The following is an 18,674-nucleotide window of genomic DNA, read 5'->3' as shown; positions in this document are numbered from 1 at the left end:
ACAGTATCAGTAAATCCAACATAGCCATATGCTCCAGATTGACCACTCATGTGGTAAAACAGTGCAACCACATGAAAAATACATTTTCTATCTTCTATTTAAAAAAAAATAAGCATGAGTTTATTTGCAGTAGCTCTTCTTTTAATTCAATTATGTTCCCACAAGCAGTTTTAATGAGCAGTATTGGTTCTGGACATAGTGCTTGGCCCACACTGAAATGGGAAGTTACCTTTTTGAGAGGAATAGTTTGAATCCACTCCATGGAGTTCACGTCGAAGACATCAATTGCATTTTCACTGTACACAGAGAGGTATGGTGCATTGTAACCTGGGAGGGGGGAATGATGAGGCATTGTGTCAACTGCTTTTGGACACAGCCCAAAATAGACAATTTCTTACAGTTTAACCGTATTTATTTAAAAAAATAAAACCAGTGCTCCACAATCCAACAACAAGCTTTGAAAAATGCGCTTTAACTCAAAAATGACCAAGAAATTTATTCTGAAGGCAAACCAGCACCACCCAAAAACGCACAACCTCCATGACTTTTAACTTTGCTGAAAACCTACTTTCTGAACTGTAAAACACTATGGTTTACTCTGCCAAATCCTCATGTATTTCAAAGGCTTTTTCCTCCTAAAAGCTCCATTTTTAACAAGAGCTCACTTATTGTTAATGATGTGGTAGGAAAATGCTCTATTTAATAACTGCCAGTTGAATGAACTGAGCTCTGAGTCTTTGGACTATGCACTAAATGAGCATCACTTGGAACTAAGCACCATGACACAGTCATAAAAGTCATATTTCCTTAACTCTAATTCTCTCTTCTCATTTTCTGGATTGTAAAGAGAAATCTTCTGCTACTTATCTGGCACATTTCCCCAGGATGAAATTTGTTTCACTGGGACCACTTCTAAAGGAGAATTCAGTATTTCCATGTCGGCAACAAGACTGCCCCAGTCTGCCAAGACTAACAACAGCATCCAAGCTGTGCTTAAATGTAACAGCTTTTGCTATAAAATACACCTCCATTGTGAGCTGGAAATGATCATCATCAAATGACTTCATTTAGGACAAGCAAAAAACTGTCACAAATAACAATGGCAAGTGTAGATGAACTATGTGTGAAAAATACACATTTTTCAATCATCACATAACCTTCTGTTTTGATTAATTCCTTGTCTGAGTCCACTGTAATAATCAATTGAGTAAAATTGCTTGAAATTGGCAAACACCCTGCAAATGTTGCTCCCTCCATACTCAGAAGGGCCTTCACTCAAGCAAGGTGAAATATTTCTCCTCTTTACAGTATGACTGGACTGCTGCCACAGCAAGGTGAGAAGGCAGACTGTTCTAAAAATCAACACAGAATTGGGCTTTTTCACTACTCTGAGTGCAGATCTGGCTAATCTTTATCTGCATTCAGAAAGACTTTAAAAAGATAAACATTCAGGTTTGGTTTTTTTCCCTTAAAACTGTCACAGAGATAAAGACCCAGCCTTGAAATAACGTGCAATAAATGTTTAACAGACCTTGGTGGAAATTAAAATCTTGAAAAATTACAGTATTTTTCTTAAGGTTATGAAATATATTTTTTATGCCGCCTCCTATGCATTGTATTTTGGAAGGGGAGAGAGAGACAGGAGGGAAACTTAGTGACTCTTTGAAAAAGGAGAGAGGAGATGAAAAAGAAGGTTGTTGACAAAACCTGCTGAGGAAGAAAGAATGAACAAATAAAGAAAGAAAAGACAAAACAGACTAGTAAGTAGGAACAAATGCCATTAGAGAAAAGCAAGTCAAACTACCAGATCCTAGTGACTCTCAGCATGAAGAAAGCTGGAATCAAAGTACAATCACATTCCAAGACTTTAAATAACAACAGGTCAGCATTGGTGGTAGCAAATACATAAAGTTCCAATTAGCCTCTGTTGAACCTGAAATTTTGGCTGTTTTAGAGTTAGAAATCCTGACTCATGAATCCTCTTTGTGTTCCAGCAGGTAGATGTCAGCGCCAGAGTTGCTGAAACTAGCATAAATGAGGATTAAACCCTCTTTTCAGAGTCTCTGTGGTCATGATGACCCCAAGATGTGTCAGAGTCTCTTTTCCCAGCCCAGCAGCCAAAGGAGGAGTCAGGATTCTTCTGTTCTGGTTTTCAAGGTTGTTTATTTGTATTTATTAGCTGTTATCTATAACATTCTTTCTCCAACCCGCCGAGGTCCGTCTGGCAGGTTGGGTTGAGGCACACTGACTGCCTCAGAGGTGGTGCTATCTTTTATACTAAAAACCATGTGTACATGATTTACAATAATTTCCCAACACCCACCACCTATGTTAGACAGTGTGCTCCCTACTCTAAACCAATCCAAACGTGCCAACATCACCCAGAAAATGGAGGCTAAGAAAAAGAAAGAAGGACAAGGCACGCCCAAATCCCTCTATCTTGGCTTCTGAACCCCCATTCTAAAACCTCAAAATTCTACTTTTCTATATTGTAACAAGCTAACTATCATTCTAGTTAAACTTTCATGGCTTGTAAATCCTCATATAAGCTTGGTAATTGTTTTTTCCAAGGGCTCAATCAAAGGCAGGGGTGTTTTTGACTCCATGCCAAGGTCTCTGAGCCCCCTGTCAGGGTCTCGAGTCCTCCAGGGCAGCCAGAGGAATTCCTGGGGTCTGATACCTCCAGCTAGACTGAAAATGGTGACAGTGGCTGAGAGCATCCATTAACCTATCAGGTAATTAGCCCAGAACTCCACCTCCCGTGGATATCAACACAAGCAGAGATCACTTCAGACACACAGACACACACACAGAGCACAACTCACAGCAAGAAGATGGAGTTGCGGGCCACATCAACTCTTGCTGCCTGGATCTTCGGCCCTGGCAGTCGACGTAAACCCCGACGCTGCTAAAACACAGCAGGTATTCTTTAGTTGAGATCTCGACTGCACAGATGGCATCAGTTGGCTGCTGTGAGATAAATGAGAGCGTGTGGTCGTCCGGGTGGAGCAGGCTGTACGCGCCACCCTCCCCATGGAGGGGGTACTTGAGGAAACCTGACTGGTAGCCTACACAGAGACGGTCGCTGAAGATGGACATCCACTGGACGTTCCCCTGCACCTGGATCTCCTTGATCTTTTTGTGGCGCGTCTTGCTCTGATTGAGTTCGTAACAGAGCACCTGCCTCTTCATGGCCACGCACAGGCAGGTGAGGGCCCCGTGGCGCACGTGCCCAGACACGACGGCCTGGCAGCCTTTGGTCTCTGCCAGCTTATAGAAGTCAGTCTCCCTTCCATCCAGGGCGGCCATGGGGAAGAGCCGCACGTGGCGGTTCCGTCCTGAGATTACGGCGATGAGCTGCTCGCTCGGGATGAGCTCGATCTGATGGACCTTCTTATTGTCACCAACACGGATAATCTCTGAAAGAAAAATCAAAACAAGCCCCCTGTCACAGACATGTTTTAGGAAAAATCCTTTTGTAAGTGTCTTTTCTCCTGAGAAGCTGAGAGGCCTCAGAAACAAAATGTAAACAATGATTATCTGCTGCTGTGGAATGCAACAGGTGCATTTGTGATTGGTCTCATGTGGTTGTTTTTAATTAATGGTCAATCACAGTCCAGCTGTTTCTGGTCAGTCACAAGATTTTATCATCATTCCTTTTCTTTCTTTTCTAGCCTTCTGATGTCTCCTTTCTCTTTTCTTTTAGTATAGTCTTAATATATAATTTCCTTTTAATATAATATATATATATCATAAAATAATAAATCAGCCTTCTGAAACATGGAGCCAAGATTCTCATCTCTTCACTCTTCCTGGGACCCTTGTGAACACCACCACAGCCCCCCACAAAATCAAGTAAGTAATGGTGACGTGTGAATTGATTATAACATGTATTTGTAAAGATGAACTAGGAAAGAAACCCAAATGTGGACGCCATGGGACAGGGAGAGAGAAACGGGAAGTGTTTCTCACAGCAGCTTGTGAGAATTTTTAGGGAGTCGTAAGGATATGGTAACTTGTTAAGTATAAGCAATCTGCAGGTGGTGTGTTTCTACTCCATCTTTCTGTTCTTCTCAAGAACAGCGTATGAGGAAGGTGTTTTTGTTAGTTAGCCAATCAAATAACATCTATGGTATCACTCTATAAAACCACGTGGTTCTCTTGAATAAAGCCTTCTTTGCTCTTTCTACAATCCTGCCTCCTGACTGTTCCTGTGTCATCCTTGGTGCAAGAGTGACACCCAAGAAATCCCCTTTATTGCTTCCCTGCAGTATTAATAAGTACAGAACCAAAACTAGTGTTTTAATAACACAAGATGTGCAAATTCTGGATGAACCTTTGGTTCCTCCTCATCAGAAATGGGAGGAGCAGATCTGATGCACTAACAACAAGTGTATTATTTCAGCATTCATTTCAAAAATAGTTTATAGCAAAAAACTACTGAATCAAGAAAAAGCCTCAGAGCTGAAGCATACAACTAAACATGACATTTGTTGAATTAATTTGGGCAATCTGTTAGCACATGTTGCAGTACTGCACAGAAGTTTTCACTTCCAGTACCAAGAAGGGGTTTACACAAAGGATTAAGCCATGATTCTTGCTGAGGTGCACAGCAGGAAATTCAAATGAGGGACGTTTCTGCTGAGTATACAAAGGAAGTGTTGCACTGTGAGAGTAATTTGCAACAGTCAGTCCAGAGAGATCATGGAACCTGTATCCTTGGGGATTTTCAACACGCAACTGGATAAAGCCCTGAGCAACCTGGTCTGAAATCAGTATTGAGACAGCTGGGGGAAAAATGGGGGGAAAAAACTTCAACTGTATTCCAAAACCTTCATATTGGAAAGGACACCCAAACAGAGAGCACACAGAACACCTTTTGGTCTCTCATGGAGCTGTCCAGCTGATAATGTAGTAAATAATGAAAAGTTAAACCAGAAGATACTGAATAAGATGATTTAGTATTAGGGAAATTATTACCAGTTCCTAGTTTCTTACCATCTTTGGTGACATGCACAACAAACAACCCTTCTTCATTCCCCAGAGCTATTCTTTCATGGTCTACGACATTAAGGGAAAAAAAAAAGGTTATTTTTCTTTGGAAGTACTTTATGAATCACATAAACAATAGTTATAATTCTCATTAACAGAGACAGTTTTTAATAATATATTGAAATAATTGTTTATAAATCCAAACCTAATATATTAATGTATTTAAAAAAATTGGCAACCTCCTAATCCTTCAAATTTCTCAAAAAAGAAGTATTTTCCCATTTCTCCTGTTAGTTAAAGTAACAGCTAGAAACATAATTTTTAATAAATTGTTCAGAGAACTTAAGTCTAGCACCAGCTTTGAAGTAACTATATTATTATATTGAAATAATTTACATAATCAGAGTTTAACATATTTTATGCAGTACTATTTGAAATTACTAAATTCAACCTCTGATCTTACATCTTCTCTCTGGTCCTACCAGCAGATTTTTGAAGTGAGTGATTTACACCTCCTCTATAGTGCTAATTTTGCCCAGTTAGGGAGTTATGTTTACAGAGTAACAAAAGAGGAATGTCCAATTCTCAGTCAAAATTACTCATAATTATGAATATTGGTGAATAATTATTAATATGGGTGAATAGAGGGAATACTCTTAAAAGATCTGACAAAAGTGCTGGGTACTAACTTGCACTTTTCTCTTAGGCCCACATGGGATAAAACCACCACCTATTACTCTCTATTCAGTTGATAACCATCTAACACATTTTTTTCCTAAAAAATCATGCTTTTAGCATACCCATTTTTCTTAGAGCTTACTTCTAAATAACTTCATACCTATGATTGCTGCTGACTGTGTTGTTTTGATGAGGGGCAAGGTGCTGTCATAAGCTTCTTTGGGGACATAGACTGAGCGGTCTTTGAGTTTGTTCTTCTTCAAGATCCTATGCAACTCGTTCAGCACGCCCACCCACTTGCTTTTTTCATTCTCACCATCTGCTAGAATCAGGATTGAACACTTGTTACTGGATGCAGAGAGCTGGGAGGCTGTAACCTGCAAAAAAAAAAAAAAATCAAAACATATAAGTGATAAATAATTTCCTCATGATCGTTTTTACAAGGGAATCAGATGCCTGTAAATGCCCTTTTAATTAGTTGTCTGAATTAAGGAAGTAAAAATTTCTCTTCAGTTAATAGAAAACACTCTTAACTTAATCAAGAACCCACAGCAGAAAACCAGACATGAATATTTTAAAAGAACAGAGAAAATGTTGCCTTTATTTTAAATGCATTTGTATTTATTTTATAATTCATGCATGTCTGCTCTAAATAGGGCAGTCAATTGTTTCTCACAGCAATTTTATAATTAACAAAAAGCATTTTTATAAAGTTTTCTGTATTTTCAAGAGCTACAGATTTCCTTAATAATTTTTAATACAATAAGAATGGCTTTCATTGAAAGAATGCTCTGTGATCCTTTTCATGCATTTGATACAGCTATTAATGATAAAATGGAAAGCCCCTTTTGTAGGTTTTATCTCCTCACAGCACACTGAGTGATGAACAGTCTAAAAACTGGAAAAACAAGGACTGAAATACAAAGGGACAGTAAAGAAATGATGGTGGAACTTATAAGACATCAAGGAAATTTCACTGAGGTCAAAGCTTTAACAGAATATTGAACAAAAATAAGAATATTAGAATAAGCCAGTAATGGCAAAAATCCTAGATATCTACATACTAGATGTAAATTTTGATGAGCATTTTGCACTAAATTTCTATAGTGACTATCTGATGAATGGGAGTTTTCAGATATCCAATGCATACGTAAAAAAAAGTATAAAAATTAAAGACTTCAGCAATAACCCAGTGAATTAAATTGAGAAGCAGAGGGCAACTTGAGGAAATGAAAATGTACAAGGTCATGATGAACAGAAGAATTTCAAATGACTAAGAAGAAATGGAGGAAAATATCTCTTATTGTGAAGATGAAAAAATACAACCCACACGGAGATGAATGCTTGTCTAGATGTACCAGTGCTATTTTTTACCACAGAAATTATATATGTACAGATCCCTAGGCATTTCTGCTGCTGTTATGGACTCCACAGGGGCAGAACTTGCCAAGGAAATAAAATACTGGTGAGCTGTCACAGCACACATCATCCTGTGAAACCCAGGGTGTCATACTCACCCTAAAGATACAGGGGATATCTTTCCGATTGGCGTGGATGACATCAGAGGCCAAGACAGAACTCACTGAGAATTCTTCATCCCTTATGGAGATCATAAACATAATTGGAAAAGAGTTAATGAGCAAAATCTGTATGTTTGGATTTTACTTTTTCAATAGTCTTGTTCAGTGAAGGAAACAAGTCAGCACTGAAATCTGATTTTTAAAATTATGCTTTCATCTGTATCTGAAGATAAAACTCACAAATGCAATGTTGCATAATTAATTCCTGGTAAATGCTGATGGAAATAAATCTATTCAGATATTCTGTAACTGTTTTTAATCTGTATAAATTAAAACCTTTAAAGCAAAAGTCCAACTTAAAAAATAAGTGGAACAAAGAACAACTTCTCCAACTCTCATAAAAATCCAAACTCACCTAGAAGCTATAACCTTCAGCAGATTGGAGCTTCCTGGATGAACTAACTTAGATCAGAGATGAGCTTTACTTAGTTGCTATGTTAGATATTCTCAGCCTTCAGTGAGGCTAGTAGTATTTCAGTAGTACTGAAGATAGTGGGAACAAACTACTCAGCCCTTTTCAAGGAAAAATTGTAATACATTTACCCTACAACAAAGTTTTATGTCTTTGAAAACTCTATCAACTCCAAAATGGTGTTATTTTTAATTCTTTATTCATTTCAGATCTTCTGCACAGCTGAACAGATGCTCTTTGCACATGATGTTGTAATGGAAGTTTAGACATCCATAGAGGAACAAACAAGTGTAGTTCAGGCTAACTCCAAGTAACTGCTAACTGCTCTTTTATTTTTTTCATCCCAGAAAATTAGTGCCTTCCAACATGGATTAAAGGGTTTGATAAAAGCTCTGGAGCTTGCTTACTGATTTGACAGAAAGGAAAAGCAGAACAAAACCTCCCAGTGCCTCTGGCAAGCTCCCACCAGCAGCAAACAGCTTACCTCATGTCTATGACCTGACTCACTACCACGCTGGGCTGAGATGCTTTTCCTTCTGCTACATCATACAGGAAGAGTTTAAAATCACAGATCACTGCCAGTGCTCTCTGCCAACCTTTCTTTACTCCAGCTGGCTTGGGGACCTTTAGAAAGATAAATTCTGATCAACTCCCTGTAAGTTTAGATGCAATCAAAAACTCAAACAGCACAAAAATCAGTTTGCTCATCTGGGCTGGAAAGTTTTAATTCAGTGATGATGTTAAGCAACATATGCAAGAGCCCAGGAGCAGTAAGACCAACAAACACAGACAGACAATATATTAGTTAATAAATTAATAGCATCACAGATTCTTTCTTCTCATTTCACAAATTCATTCAGAGCTGTATTAAGAAACATGGAGACAAGAACTCGTCTCTAGTTGGCCACAGAATTATGGCCAAAACTATGCTGAGTAAATCTTTTAATATTTCTGTGCAAATATCCACACCAGTAACCACAGACAGTACTAGCAGAAAGACTCAAAAAACCCACAGAGCCTGGAAGATGATCTGATCTGCAGAGATGAAACTGCTCAAGACCAACCCAAAGCACACTGACCAACAGAGATGGAGAGAGGATCACTGCTGACAATGCTAAGAGCTGCTTTGTGAAAATTTATATCTTAGTTTCCAAACTGCTACCCTAAGATGTAATTGAATCTATCCTCCCAATATTCAAAGTAATGCCAGCTCTGGAAAACAATGAATTTAATCTAAGTGCTCCAAATGCAGTTGCCTCCTACTTACTCTGACATGTCCTTCGTAAGCTGTTCCTATGCCTTTCTGTGGATCTATTCCCAAAGGTCCCTTAGTCTGCTCAGGAGGGATTGGACAAACTGCAGGAGCCTTGTCTGCACAGGTCACGTGGCAAGAGAATCCACACACTTGTGAGGAGGAGAAGAAACAAAAAGATTTGATGGTTATTTCTTGTGCAATGCAAAAGTTGGGATAATGATGATGAGATTTACAAAGAAATCCCCTTTGCTTTTTTGACCAGCATCTGAATAATCTCACTGAACTTTGCTACAGACAGAAATATAAGTCTGCACACAGCAAAGTTTATGTTTTTATCTGCTCTAAATCCCAAATTTCTCTTTTTCAAATAGTTTATGGATACACTTGCTTTCACGTAGATAAGAAAGAGCCTAATATAATCTCTATTATGTCCTCTAGGCCCACCTCTACTCGTAAACAAAACACTGGAACATCCTTTAAATAATAAGCATAATTCTGTGTGCATACAACAAGAATAACTGCCATTCAGTACCAATTCTGCTTCTTTCTGGAATAAATCAGAATGGATGTCTATTAAATTTTACCCTGCTGTGACCACTCCGGGGGCCACCTGTGGGGCTACCTGTGGCCCCTTAGTGCTATTTTGAGTACACAGAACTAAGCTCTTCTGCCACCAACTGGAATAAGAGTGTCCCCAGATAACTGGGCAATCTCTTATGTATGTTCAAAGTGTTTGGCTTCTACTCTTAAAGACTGAAGCATGAGAATATATTGCTATTCAAAATATAAGCAGAAGACTCCTGCATCAGCACACTACATTTCCTGTGCCATTTGCATCTGTAAGAACTTCAGTTCACATTTGTTGTGCTCTCCCAAGTGCTTACCTTCACAAGTACAGCCCTGTCGTATCAGACCAACCATCAGGGATGTGCACTGGTTGCATTTTGTTGGTGTGTTGAAGGATTTCACTACAAACTGGTGAGCTTTAGGCTGTGAAATGAGCAGACAAGGATGTTAGCACCTGTAACACTTCTCAAGTACAGTTATTTCTTTCACAGACAAGAGAGCATAGGTGAATTTCATCAGACAGTTTGTTTGTGCTTGCTGAAATGAGATCTGAGCCAAAATAATTTCCTTATCACTACACCCACTGTTGATAATTTAAAGCATCTTCTATCAACAAGGCCATGGAAACTGGACTCTGTGTCAGAACATGAGTTTGCTTCCATTGCAGACAGGAAAGCTGCCCAAGTGATTCTGTTACACTTTAGAAGTTGATGGTGTATCATCATGTGCTTGGAGAGCACCTGACTGTCACCAGGTCAACCCATGACAGTATTTTCTAAGCTGCAAGTTCAGTGCTCCTCTGCCAGGAGTATTGCCTTAGTTAAAAGAAAATAGCAAACTTTTTCAAAATTTTATGCCAGAAATCCCTGGCAGAGCCCCCTTTTATGGTGTTTAGCAGGGCCAATTCAGAACAGCCAATCTAAAGGCAAGAGCTGCAGTTGATAGATGAAGTTGATTTTGAAAGAGTTTCTCTTTTTTTATATTTCCTTGGGAACACAGACTACATGAGTAAGTGGTTTCATTCTGTCCCTCTCCTCAAGGATGGCCATGCTGATGCTGCTATATAAAGGCTAAGGGCCCACAAAATGTGGCAGGATGACTCACAGATGGCCTTATATAAAATCCAGGAAGCTGCTTTGCTTTTCTATAAAAACTCCCAGCAAATAACTAGGAGTTAATAATAAAGAAAGGCCAGAACATAGGGTCAATGCAAAGACTGTCCCAAAAAACCCCAAACATGTATGTGATCTCAAACAAGACAATTTTGCAGATTACTTTGGAGAGTAGGTATGTTAAAATTTTACTCACTTTCCTGTTTTTCAGAGCATAAGATATCACAGCTAAAGGCTCAAACATATCCATATTTAATGACAGCAAAGAAAAAAACCCAAAAAAACCTGATTGTGTACATGATCTCAAACAAGACAATTTTGCAGAACTACTTTGGAGAGTGGGTATGTTAAAATTTTATTCACTTTCCTGTTTTCTGAGCATGGGATATCACAGCTAAGGGCTCAAACTTATATGGATTTAATGACAGCCTTGCTGTTACAATGGCAGCATTCTGTCTACAGAATGTTCTGTTTTGAGACTTGCAGGGAAACAACACCCAGCTTTAAACACTGATGCAATCAAAAAATAAGAAGGTTCTTTAGAGGACATAATAAATTATAAAACAAGTCATTACTTACTGAGCAAAATGTTTGCAAAAATTAAATTATGTAGACAGTAAAGTCTGTTTCACATGATTTCAAGGGCACTTCAAGTATTTTTTTAATTGATCTACTAAGATGCTGCCAACAGAGCACTGTCTGCTCAAAATTTCTAGCTTTCTTTTACACAAGTGAATCTTCTGCCACTTTGCAATTTATCAAAGCAGAGAAACAGATCTACTAGAAAGGCTTGCTTACCTCATTATTAGTTGCACAAAAAACCTGTTATTTTTAAATATACAGAAGATAGCTAAACCATTGAGTCATTTTCAAAACTTTCATAAGAGTTTTTTTTTCCTTTAAAGCCTGTATTTATTCTTCATTTGTTTGAATAGACAATCTCATGGGAATTAGCATATACTGGCATGTTCAGCAACAGCAAAATGATTTCATCAACTGATGGAAAATCAGTACTTATGCAGGTAAAAGCCAAAAGACGGGAAAATTGGAAATCTTTTTCTGTAGTGCTCACTCTACACTGCTTTAAAACAGGCAAATCTGTGGTTTTGTTTTTAGGGATACTCTTTGCCTTTTCTCAAGAATAAACATCTAACTAGCACACAGACATGCTAATCTGAGACTTTGTTGTATGCAAAGAGTAGAGAGGCATGTTGGTCAGCCACATGTCAGAAAACACTCTCTTCCTAGGATGGCACTTTGCTTTCTTCACATTTTAGCTCATTTACCTCTTTCTGGTGTCCAAACTACTGGTTTTCCTACAATCCAATGCCTGTGGAATTCCACACGCAGCTTGTCACATCCCATAATGTAAGAACCAAGGGTTGTAAATTTCAGAGAGCAACCAGCTTGCACATCAACACTCCACATATTCATCTCCTAAACGCCCTTCCAGGCAGCTCTGGTAAGATCAGTGTGATAAGCAGCTCTCCTGGAGCTGTAGCCCAGGAGTGCCACGTTGCCCTTGCTACACAGAAAGTGGGAATTCCTGACACAAGGGTACCTTTGGTGCAGAGAGTCCTGAGCCAATGTACGCTGTCCTCATGGTGGGCGTGTGAATGGAACGGGGAGGATGATCTGTAACCTGCACAGAGCCCCCAGAGATCAATCAGACACCAAGAACACACTACCAAAGAGAGCCTGGATAAAGGAAGAAGAGCATGTTGTCCCACCCACCCCATTCCCCAGCATCCAAGCCATGAAACCAAACTGATTCATGCAGGACTCAGAAAAACAAATCTTATTTCTCAGCAAGATTCATCTCCTAAATGTTAAAACCAACTTCACATTGTCTGAAACATCTGATTAGATATTCTCTAATATAAAATATTAGAAAACACACTTTTTTTTTTTTATCAGGGAAAAGGGATAAATTATTACATCACTGTATTATTATAGTTGCAGAATCTGGCTAACATTTCATAATAACAAGACTTCCAGCAGGGCTTTAAAGTGCATTTTTACAAACTATATTATAACAATCTTTGTGCCAACATTTCTTAGATATTCATGATTGAAGATATGTTATGAAGAGAGACCACAACTAATAATTAATTCATAGTTGCCATTCCTATTCAATTACCCATATGTGAAAGGAAATGCAACATTCCCCAAAACCCAGTTCACCGCTAGTGCAGAAGGCCATGAAAAAGTCTTAAACAGTCTTGCTTAAGAAGAATGACCTGCACCTTAAACAAAAGACTTGCAGTACTCATTTTTATACAAGTGAAACTGTTACTCCTAAAAAGAGGAAAAAAAAAAAAAGGACAAATATCTTTCAACACTGAAGTACCTCAATTGGCTCAATCTCACTGGCTGTGGAAGGAGATCTTGATCTTGAATGGAGGTGAGACTTGCTATCTTCATCCCGTGATGGAGTATTAGACAATGTAAAATTCTCAACTGAATCAATCTAGGAGAACAATTCAAAAGAGGGAAAAAAAAAAAAAAACAACAACCAAAGAAATAAATCAAAGACATCATTAAAAAAAGAATTCTCAGCTCTTACCAAAATAAGATATGGGAGCAGTAGGATTCCTAAGAGAGAACTGAGAGGATAAAAATTCAGTTTTAAGCAACTTCCTAATTAAAAGCAACAAAATGGAATGAAAATTGTTGCATGTAAACACGCCAAGGCTTCTGCTGAGAAGTGAGCACATGCATAAGAGCTGCTAGTTCAGGGCCCTGATAACCACTTGAAGACACTTGCAATTCAGCATTTTTCAAGGGTGAATGCTTTCTGAACACTATGGGGTTTTGTCCACTGGTAGCAGGGATTTGTTAGAAGTGAATTTCCACACAGCCCATGTAAATTCCTGCAAACATATTCAGAAGAAAACCAGGAGAAAAGGCAGAGCAGTGTATATCCTGATAAGTACATCCACAGAGAACTGAGGGGGTTTTGCACCCCATTTGAACTACAGAAACATCCTTACCAGGAACACAGATTCTTCTGGGGAATGTTTTCCTAGTCCTTGATATACAGAATGAAACTAAACCCAACACAGAGCTACACTGAACAAGGCACACAGGTACAAAGAGGCATCCAGGGTAACAAGTCATCTTTTGTTAGTAAAGCTGAAAAAATCAGAGAAGGCAGGATTCTTCCTTGAAAACAAGACATCTCTGCAAAGTTTCCTATGTAAAATTATATTAGAAAAAAAACAAAACCAAAACTGTGAAAATGCTTTTTTCCCGCTAATAATAAAAGCTGCAGGCCTGCAGAAGGCTTCATGGCATGCCTTGATTTTCTAGAGCAATGCTATCATCAGTTCTGCACTGCCAAGGATTTGCCTAGCTTGCAGGCAAACTAAAATATGCAGCCATGTTTACAGAAAGCATTTGAACATTCCAGTGTTTCTCATCTCATTTGCCACTGACAATACTAAGAATTCCACAAACTTTACTGCTTTTTGGGAATCAATTATATTGCCAAGCCAATTTTATACATGCACATACAGTCCTGTTCTTCAGGAGCTCAGTCATGGTAGCCAACAGGTGCAGTTCCTAGTTTTATTTTAATTTATCTTTTTTAATAGTGAGTTAAGTGTGATGGCTTCTAGTTTTACCAGAGAATGCTCATCAATTTAATCAACTTAGGCATGTTAATATGCCTGCAAGAATTTCTGAAATGAAAATGGGAAATTCTCACACTGGGATACACCTGTTTACTACACTTAGATCATGTGTTTCAAGCATTCAGGCAAAAAGTAGCAATAAAGTGAACATTTTGTGCTCAGATTTATCAGAAGCAAATAATAATTGAAAGCTTTATCCAGTATTAGAAACACTGATGCCTTAAGTAGTAAATCCTCAAATGCAACATGTTTCAATTATTTTAAATTTCTTTTTAATCCAGTCTAAACATGTGAAAACTTGGAGTCCACACAAAGACTGTTTAACCTTCAACAATTCTGCCTCCTCCCTAAAAAAGTTACTAAAAAATAAGCCCAGTGAGTAACTACAGGCAAATTTTTTCGAAGCAAGAAACAGACACTCCTTTTTTCCTACAAGTTAAACCTGGAGATCTAATCTATCATTTCATAAATGTTTCCAGACACTCCAAGGGCTTTCCCTTTCAAAGCAGCATCTGCATACCAAAAAATTTTCATGGTGTCTGAAAAAATGTAGTACAAGCCTGGTATCAGTGATGAAACCTTTCTGGAATGTGCTACAAAACCTTTGTGGTTGAAGACAACTGCTGAAACAGTAACAAATGCATTTTCACTTTACTTACAAACATAAAAAGCCCACAAAACACACAGAACCTGATCCACCATCGCAGAAGGGAATTTAATCACCACCTTCAGGGCAGAAAGAAGGGCTTTAAGCTGTACTGCTGCAGTGATCTTGAGGTCCTGGCTTTCATGAGAAGAACCAAGCACATAAGAAACCTGACTCAACTATGGTCAACAGTTTATGAAGACCATGCCAGCATCTTTCAAACTGGTTTTAAACTAATCCACTGGATTACCCAAAGCAGACTTCACTATTTCCTACCAAACTGCAAAGTTTTGCTGTCTTCCACAGGACTGTGCAGGTCTGAGCCAAAGCTGGCCAGTGTTTAAACACATCTGGAGGAGAGAGAACTTCTCAACTGGAGGCACCACCAACAAAAACAACCTTGCCTGAGAGAGTCAGCAGTGTGCTTTGAACTGCATGGCTCAGGACATCATTGGAGCTGATGGGCATTCTGTTTGTTTATTGAACATTCAATAGAAATTCTGTCTATGCTTACTTATCCCTTCCACCACATCTTTATAAAACAACAGAAGTGGCAGTATGAGATTAAAATGGACATAGCTTAACTGATAGGAATTCATCCTCACTGAGTCTGCTTTGATAACAGATGTAAGCCCTTAAAAACCCAGCTTGACTTTTGAAACACCATAGACCTTTCCAGCTTAACCAGCAACAACACAACCATCTCTGTTTTCTTTGTACCAATTTTTACAACAAAACTCATCTCTGTTTTCTTTGCACCAATTTTTCCTATCCTCCTTGATGCTCCATTTACTCAACTCCCCACTTCATTTTTATCTTTATACTGTGATATTTTCTATCATTTGCTGTGATGTTCTCCCCAAATGCCAAATTTTGACCTTCTATGGGCAATTCCCATGACTTAACATGTGCGTTCTGTTAAGGGCAAGGAAACAAACAGGATCTCATTTGATGCTTGCTCATCTTCCCAACCTGCATCTGCCTGATCAGCTTCCACACAGAACTTTCACATTAAAATCAGGAAGTACCCAAAGCATCTTCTCCAGTTTCAGAGATATTCTGCCCATGGGGTTCATGGAAATGAGAAAGCACCCAAAGCATCTTCTCCAGTTTCAGAGATATTCTGCTCACAGGATTGCCAAATGAAATAATCCAAAAGCTTTGAGCCCACGGCTGTAAAACAACAGAAAGCACAGCAGCAGCAGCAGCAAACAGCAGCAGCACAAGACATGCAGTGAGGTAAATACATGATCCATACATTAAACATGGACAAAACAGGCAAAAAATAAAGGGCCACATAGAGTAAGACAGCCTCTTACACGTCTGCCTTTGTTAGCTGGAATACAGGAAGGAGAGCGCTTTAACAAAGAGAGGAGGAGAATATGTTACAAAACCAAACAGTGACACATACATCACCTCAGAATTCCTCACTCTATCTCCACAGGTAGTGTTTAGACACACACAGGCGTGTTCACTGTTACAAGGATTTTAATAACAAGCTATTCTGGGCTAACAAAAAGGAAGAAACATTAAAAAAAAAAAAGGAACAGCTATTCCAAGTCAACAGTCTTACACTGGACAATAGCAGCAGAGCTGCAGACTACACTGCACCATTACTTTGCAGTTGGCATCTCTGTGCTTTGACCAAGATGAATAAAGTCATCTATTGGAGGCACAATATGTCCAATTTAAAGTATCATTATGAACCAGATTTACTCAATTATGAACGTGCAGGTGAAGTCAAGGCTCTCACCACACACCACTATGACTTATTCTGTTCAATAATAAGAATTCAGAACACCATTTGTTATTCTGTGGCTACTTGCAGAGCTCAGATTTGTTTAGTCTAGCAAAGCCCATGGGGACTGCATGTGAGGACAGATTGCAGGAGGACTTAAGAAATTTATTTCTAATTTCTAATGTGTTAGTAACAGGGCAAAAAATAGAATTTTTGAGCATGAGGGAAAAATAATTTTGACAAGGAAAAATGGGATTCCATTTTATTGCTATGAAATAACCACAAATTCATCCTTAAACAAAACAAGTTGACTGCTTCCCACAGCTAATGGGATTCACAAAGATTCACCTGGCAAAGCAACAAACCCCAACACTTCCACTGTCATACACTTCTAACACCCAGACAGTGTCACTGACACAGGGGAGACAGCAGCAGGGTTTAGTCTCTCACAGTCACTGGGGGTGACTTCCCTCCCCACCCAGACTGCAATTCAGGGACTGCAAACAGACTCCTCCTCCCCTGTGTGCAGAGGACACACCAGGATTGTTTCTGAACCCATGGGCTGTCACAGCCAAGAGGATTTAGGCACCAGCTCTGCCAACCTGACCCCGCATCTTTTCCAGGCAGGAACCAACAGTGAGTGCTGCTCGTGTGAGTAGTGAGCTACCACTTTCTCCTCAGCATCTGCAGGCTACAGAGGCAGCAGGACATCTATTTTTATTTCTCGCCAGCAGAAATTGCAAAACTACTGTTTTCCTCATTGGAAAAATTAGAATTAACTCCAGTCATTCAGAGTGTGCTATAAATAGTTATGTTATTTGGATGGCAGACACACAAGACATACCCACCCTGGGAAACCCAGTGCAGTGTGCACATCTGTGTGCTGAACAGACTTCAGAGATCCTGCAAGGAATGCCTTGCAACTGCACCTGCACTTTATTTTACACACACACTGTCCTTCCTTAATGAAGTTTGAAGAAACAACCCAGGCCAACAGAAATACTTACTTGGGGTTCTTGATTACAAGAGAGGCTTTCCTGAACCCCATGCAATATTGCAGCAATGATCTAAGGACTTCTAATTCTTCCTTGGCCTTACAAAGACCCCAATGAACCCTCAGACTTCCCAGGTTTGACTGAGAAATTAATTCTTCTGGAGATGCTGCAATAAATGCTGCCCTTCAAGGTAACCACTGCCAATAAAAGTCATTGGGAACAGAATGGAGGTCACAGCCAGTGGGCAGGGAGTTTTAACAGCCTTATTTTAATTTAAGTCCATCTAATATATTGATACGAAACCAACTCAATGATCTAAATCATAAATAACCATTCATTTAGATAATTCAGCCTATAAATCATGCTACAAATGAATCAAGTGATTGTCGAATAAATCAAAGATGCAGAACTGACTTTCAGAGCACAACTGAATGACATTACTTTTCATCTACTAACACGGATAACAGCTTTATCTCTCTTTCTAACAAAGTCAGAATGTCTTGTATTTTTCCCATCTTTGAGCAGCCAACTCTACTTTTTCTGCAGTTTGGTCAGATGAGAGAGAATTCTGCCTTGGTGTTAGAGACATGAGCCCCTGGCCAGCCCAGCCCAGAGATTTCTTTTGCCCACTGCAACTGAGGAAAAAATCACTCCTGTTGGACTCCAATTGAAGATGGAACAGAGGAAGTTTGACTCCATGTGCAGGAAGCTTACTACAGGCAAATAATATAAATATTAATATCTGAGCCTATAAGGACTATAAGGTCTGCAAAGATCTGATCTGGGCGGGCCAATCAAGAAGAATTGCTATGAAACGAGTTGAAAATTACTCACTTCCATAAAGAAAAAAACAAAATTGTCAAAATGCCTGTGGAAAAAATGCTGCCTTCTCAAAAAAAAAAAAAAAAAATGAAACAAACCCGAAAAACAAGTAACAATAAATAAGAAATAAAGTACTGAAGTCCTTCAGAATTAACTAGAGAGTAACCAGGAAAATATCCATGTCCTAAGCTTCTCCTTGCAAAATAGAACATTATCAGTAACTGCCACATTCGTCCTTTATT

General features: G+C 38.9%; 1 protein-coding gene across 14 annotated transcripts in view; it reads right to left on the bottom strand.

Annotated features, from left to right (window-relative positions):
• Window positions 1–18,674, bottom strand: part of CDC42BPA (CDC42 binding protein kinase alpha) — a 186,760-nt gene that overhangs the window by 25,933 nt on the left and 142,153 nt on the right. For 9 of the 14 annotated variants that reach the window (XM_014268141.3, XM_014268142.3, XM_014268134.3 and 6 more), the window contains 11 exons: window positions 16,197–16,235; window positions 12,947–13,066; window positions 12,158–12,238; window positions 9,802–9,907; window positions 8,930–9,066; window positions 8,147–8,286; window positions 7,188–7,269; window positions 5,831–6,047; window positions 4,999–5,061; window positions 2,826–3,419; window positions 230–327 (listed from right to left, as the gene is read on the bottom strand). In XM_014268141.3, coding sequence (XP_014123616.1) covers window positions 230–327; window positions 2,826–3,419; window positions 4,999–5,061; window positions 5,831–6,047; window positions 7,188–7,269; window positions 8,147–8,286; window positions 8,930–9,066; window positions 9,802–9,907; window positions 12,158–12,238; window positions 12,947–13,066; window positions 16,197–16,235 — 1,677 coding nt within the window. The remainder of the gene's footprint in view (window positions 1–229; window positions 328–2,825; window positions 3,420–4,998; window positions 5,062–5,830; window positions 6,048–7,187; window positions 7,270–8,146; window positions 8,287–8,929; window positions 9,067–9,801; window positions 9,908–12,157; window positions 12,239–12,946; window positions 13,067–16,196; window positions 16,236–18,674) is intronic. The other 5 variants (XM_074536796.1, XM_014268137.3, XM_074536797.1 and 2 more) reach the window with 2 other exon arrangements.

Source organism: Zonotrichia albicollis, chromosome 3 (genome assembly GCF_047830755.1).
Source record: "Zonotrichia albicollis isolate bZonAlb1 chromosome 3, bZonAlb1.hap1, whole genome shotgun sequence".
Lineage (NCBI taxonomy): Eukaryota > Metazoa > Chordata > Aves > Passeriformes > Passerellidae > Zonotrichia > Zonotrichia albicollis.
The sequence above is the reverse complement of the archived record's forward strand: the minus strand, read 5'-3'. Positions and strand labels throughout refer to the sequence as shown.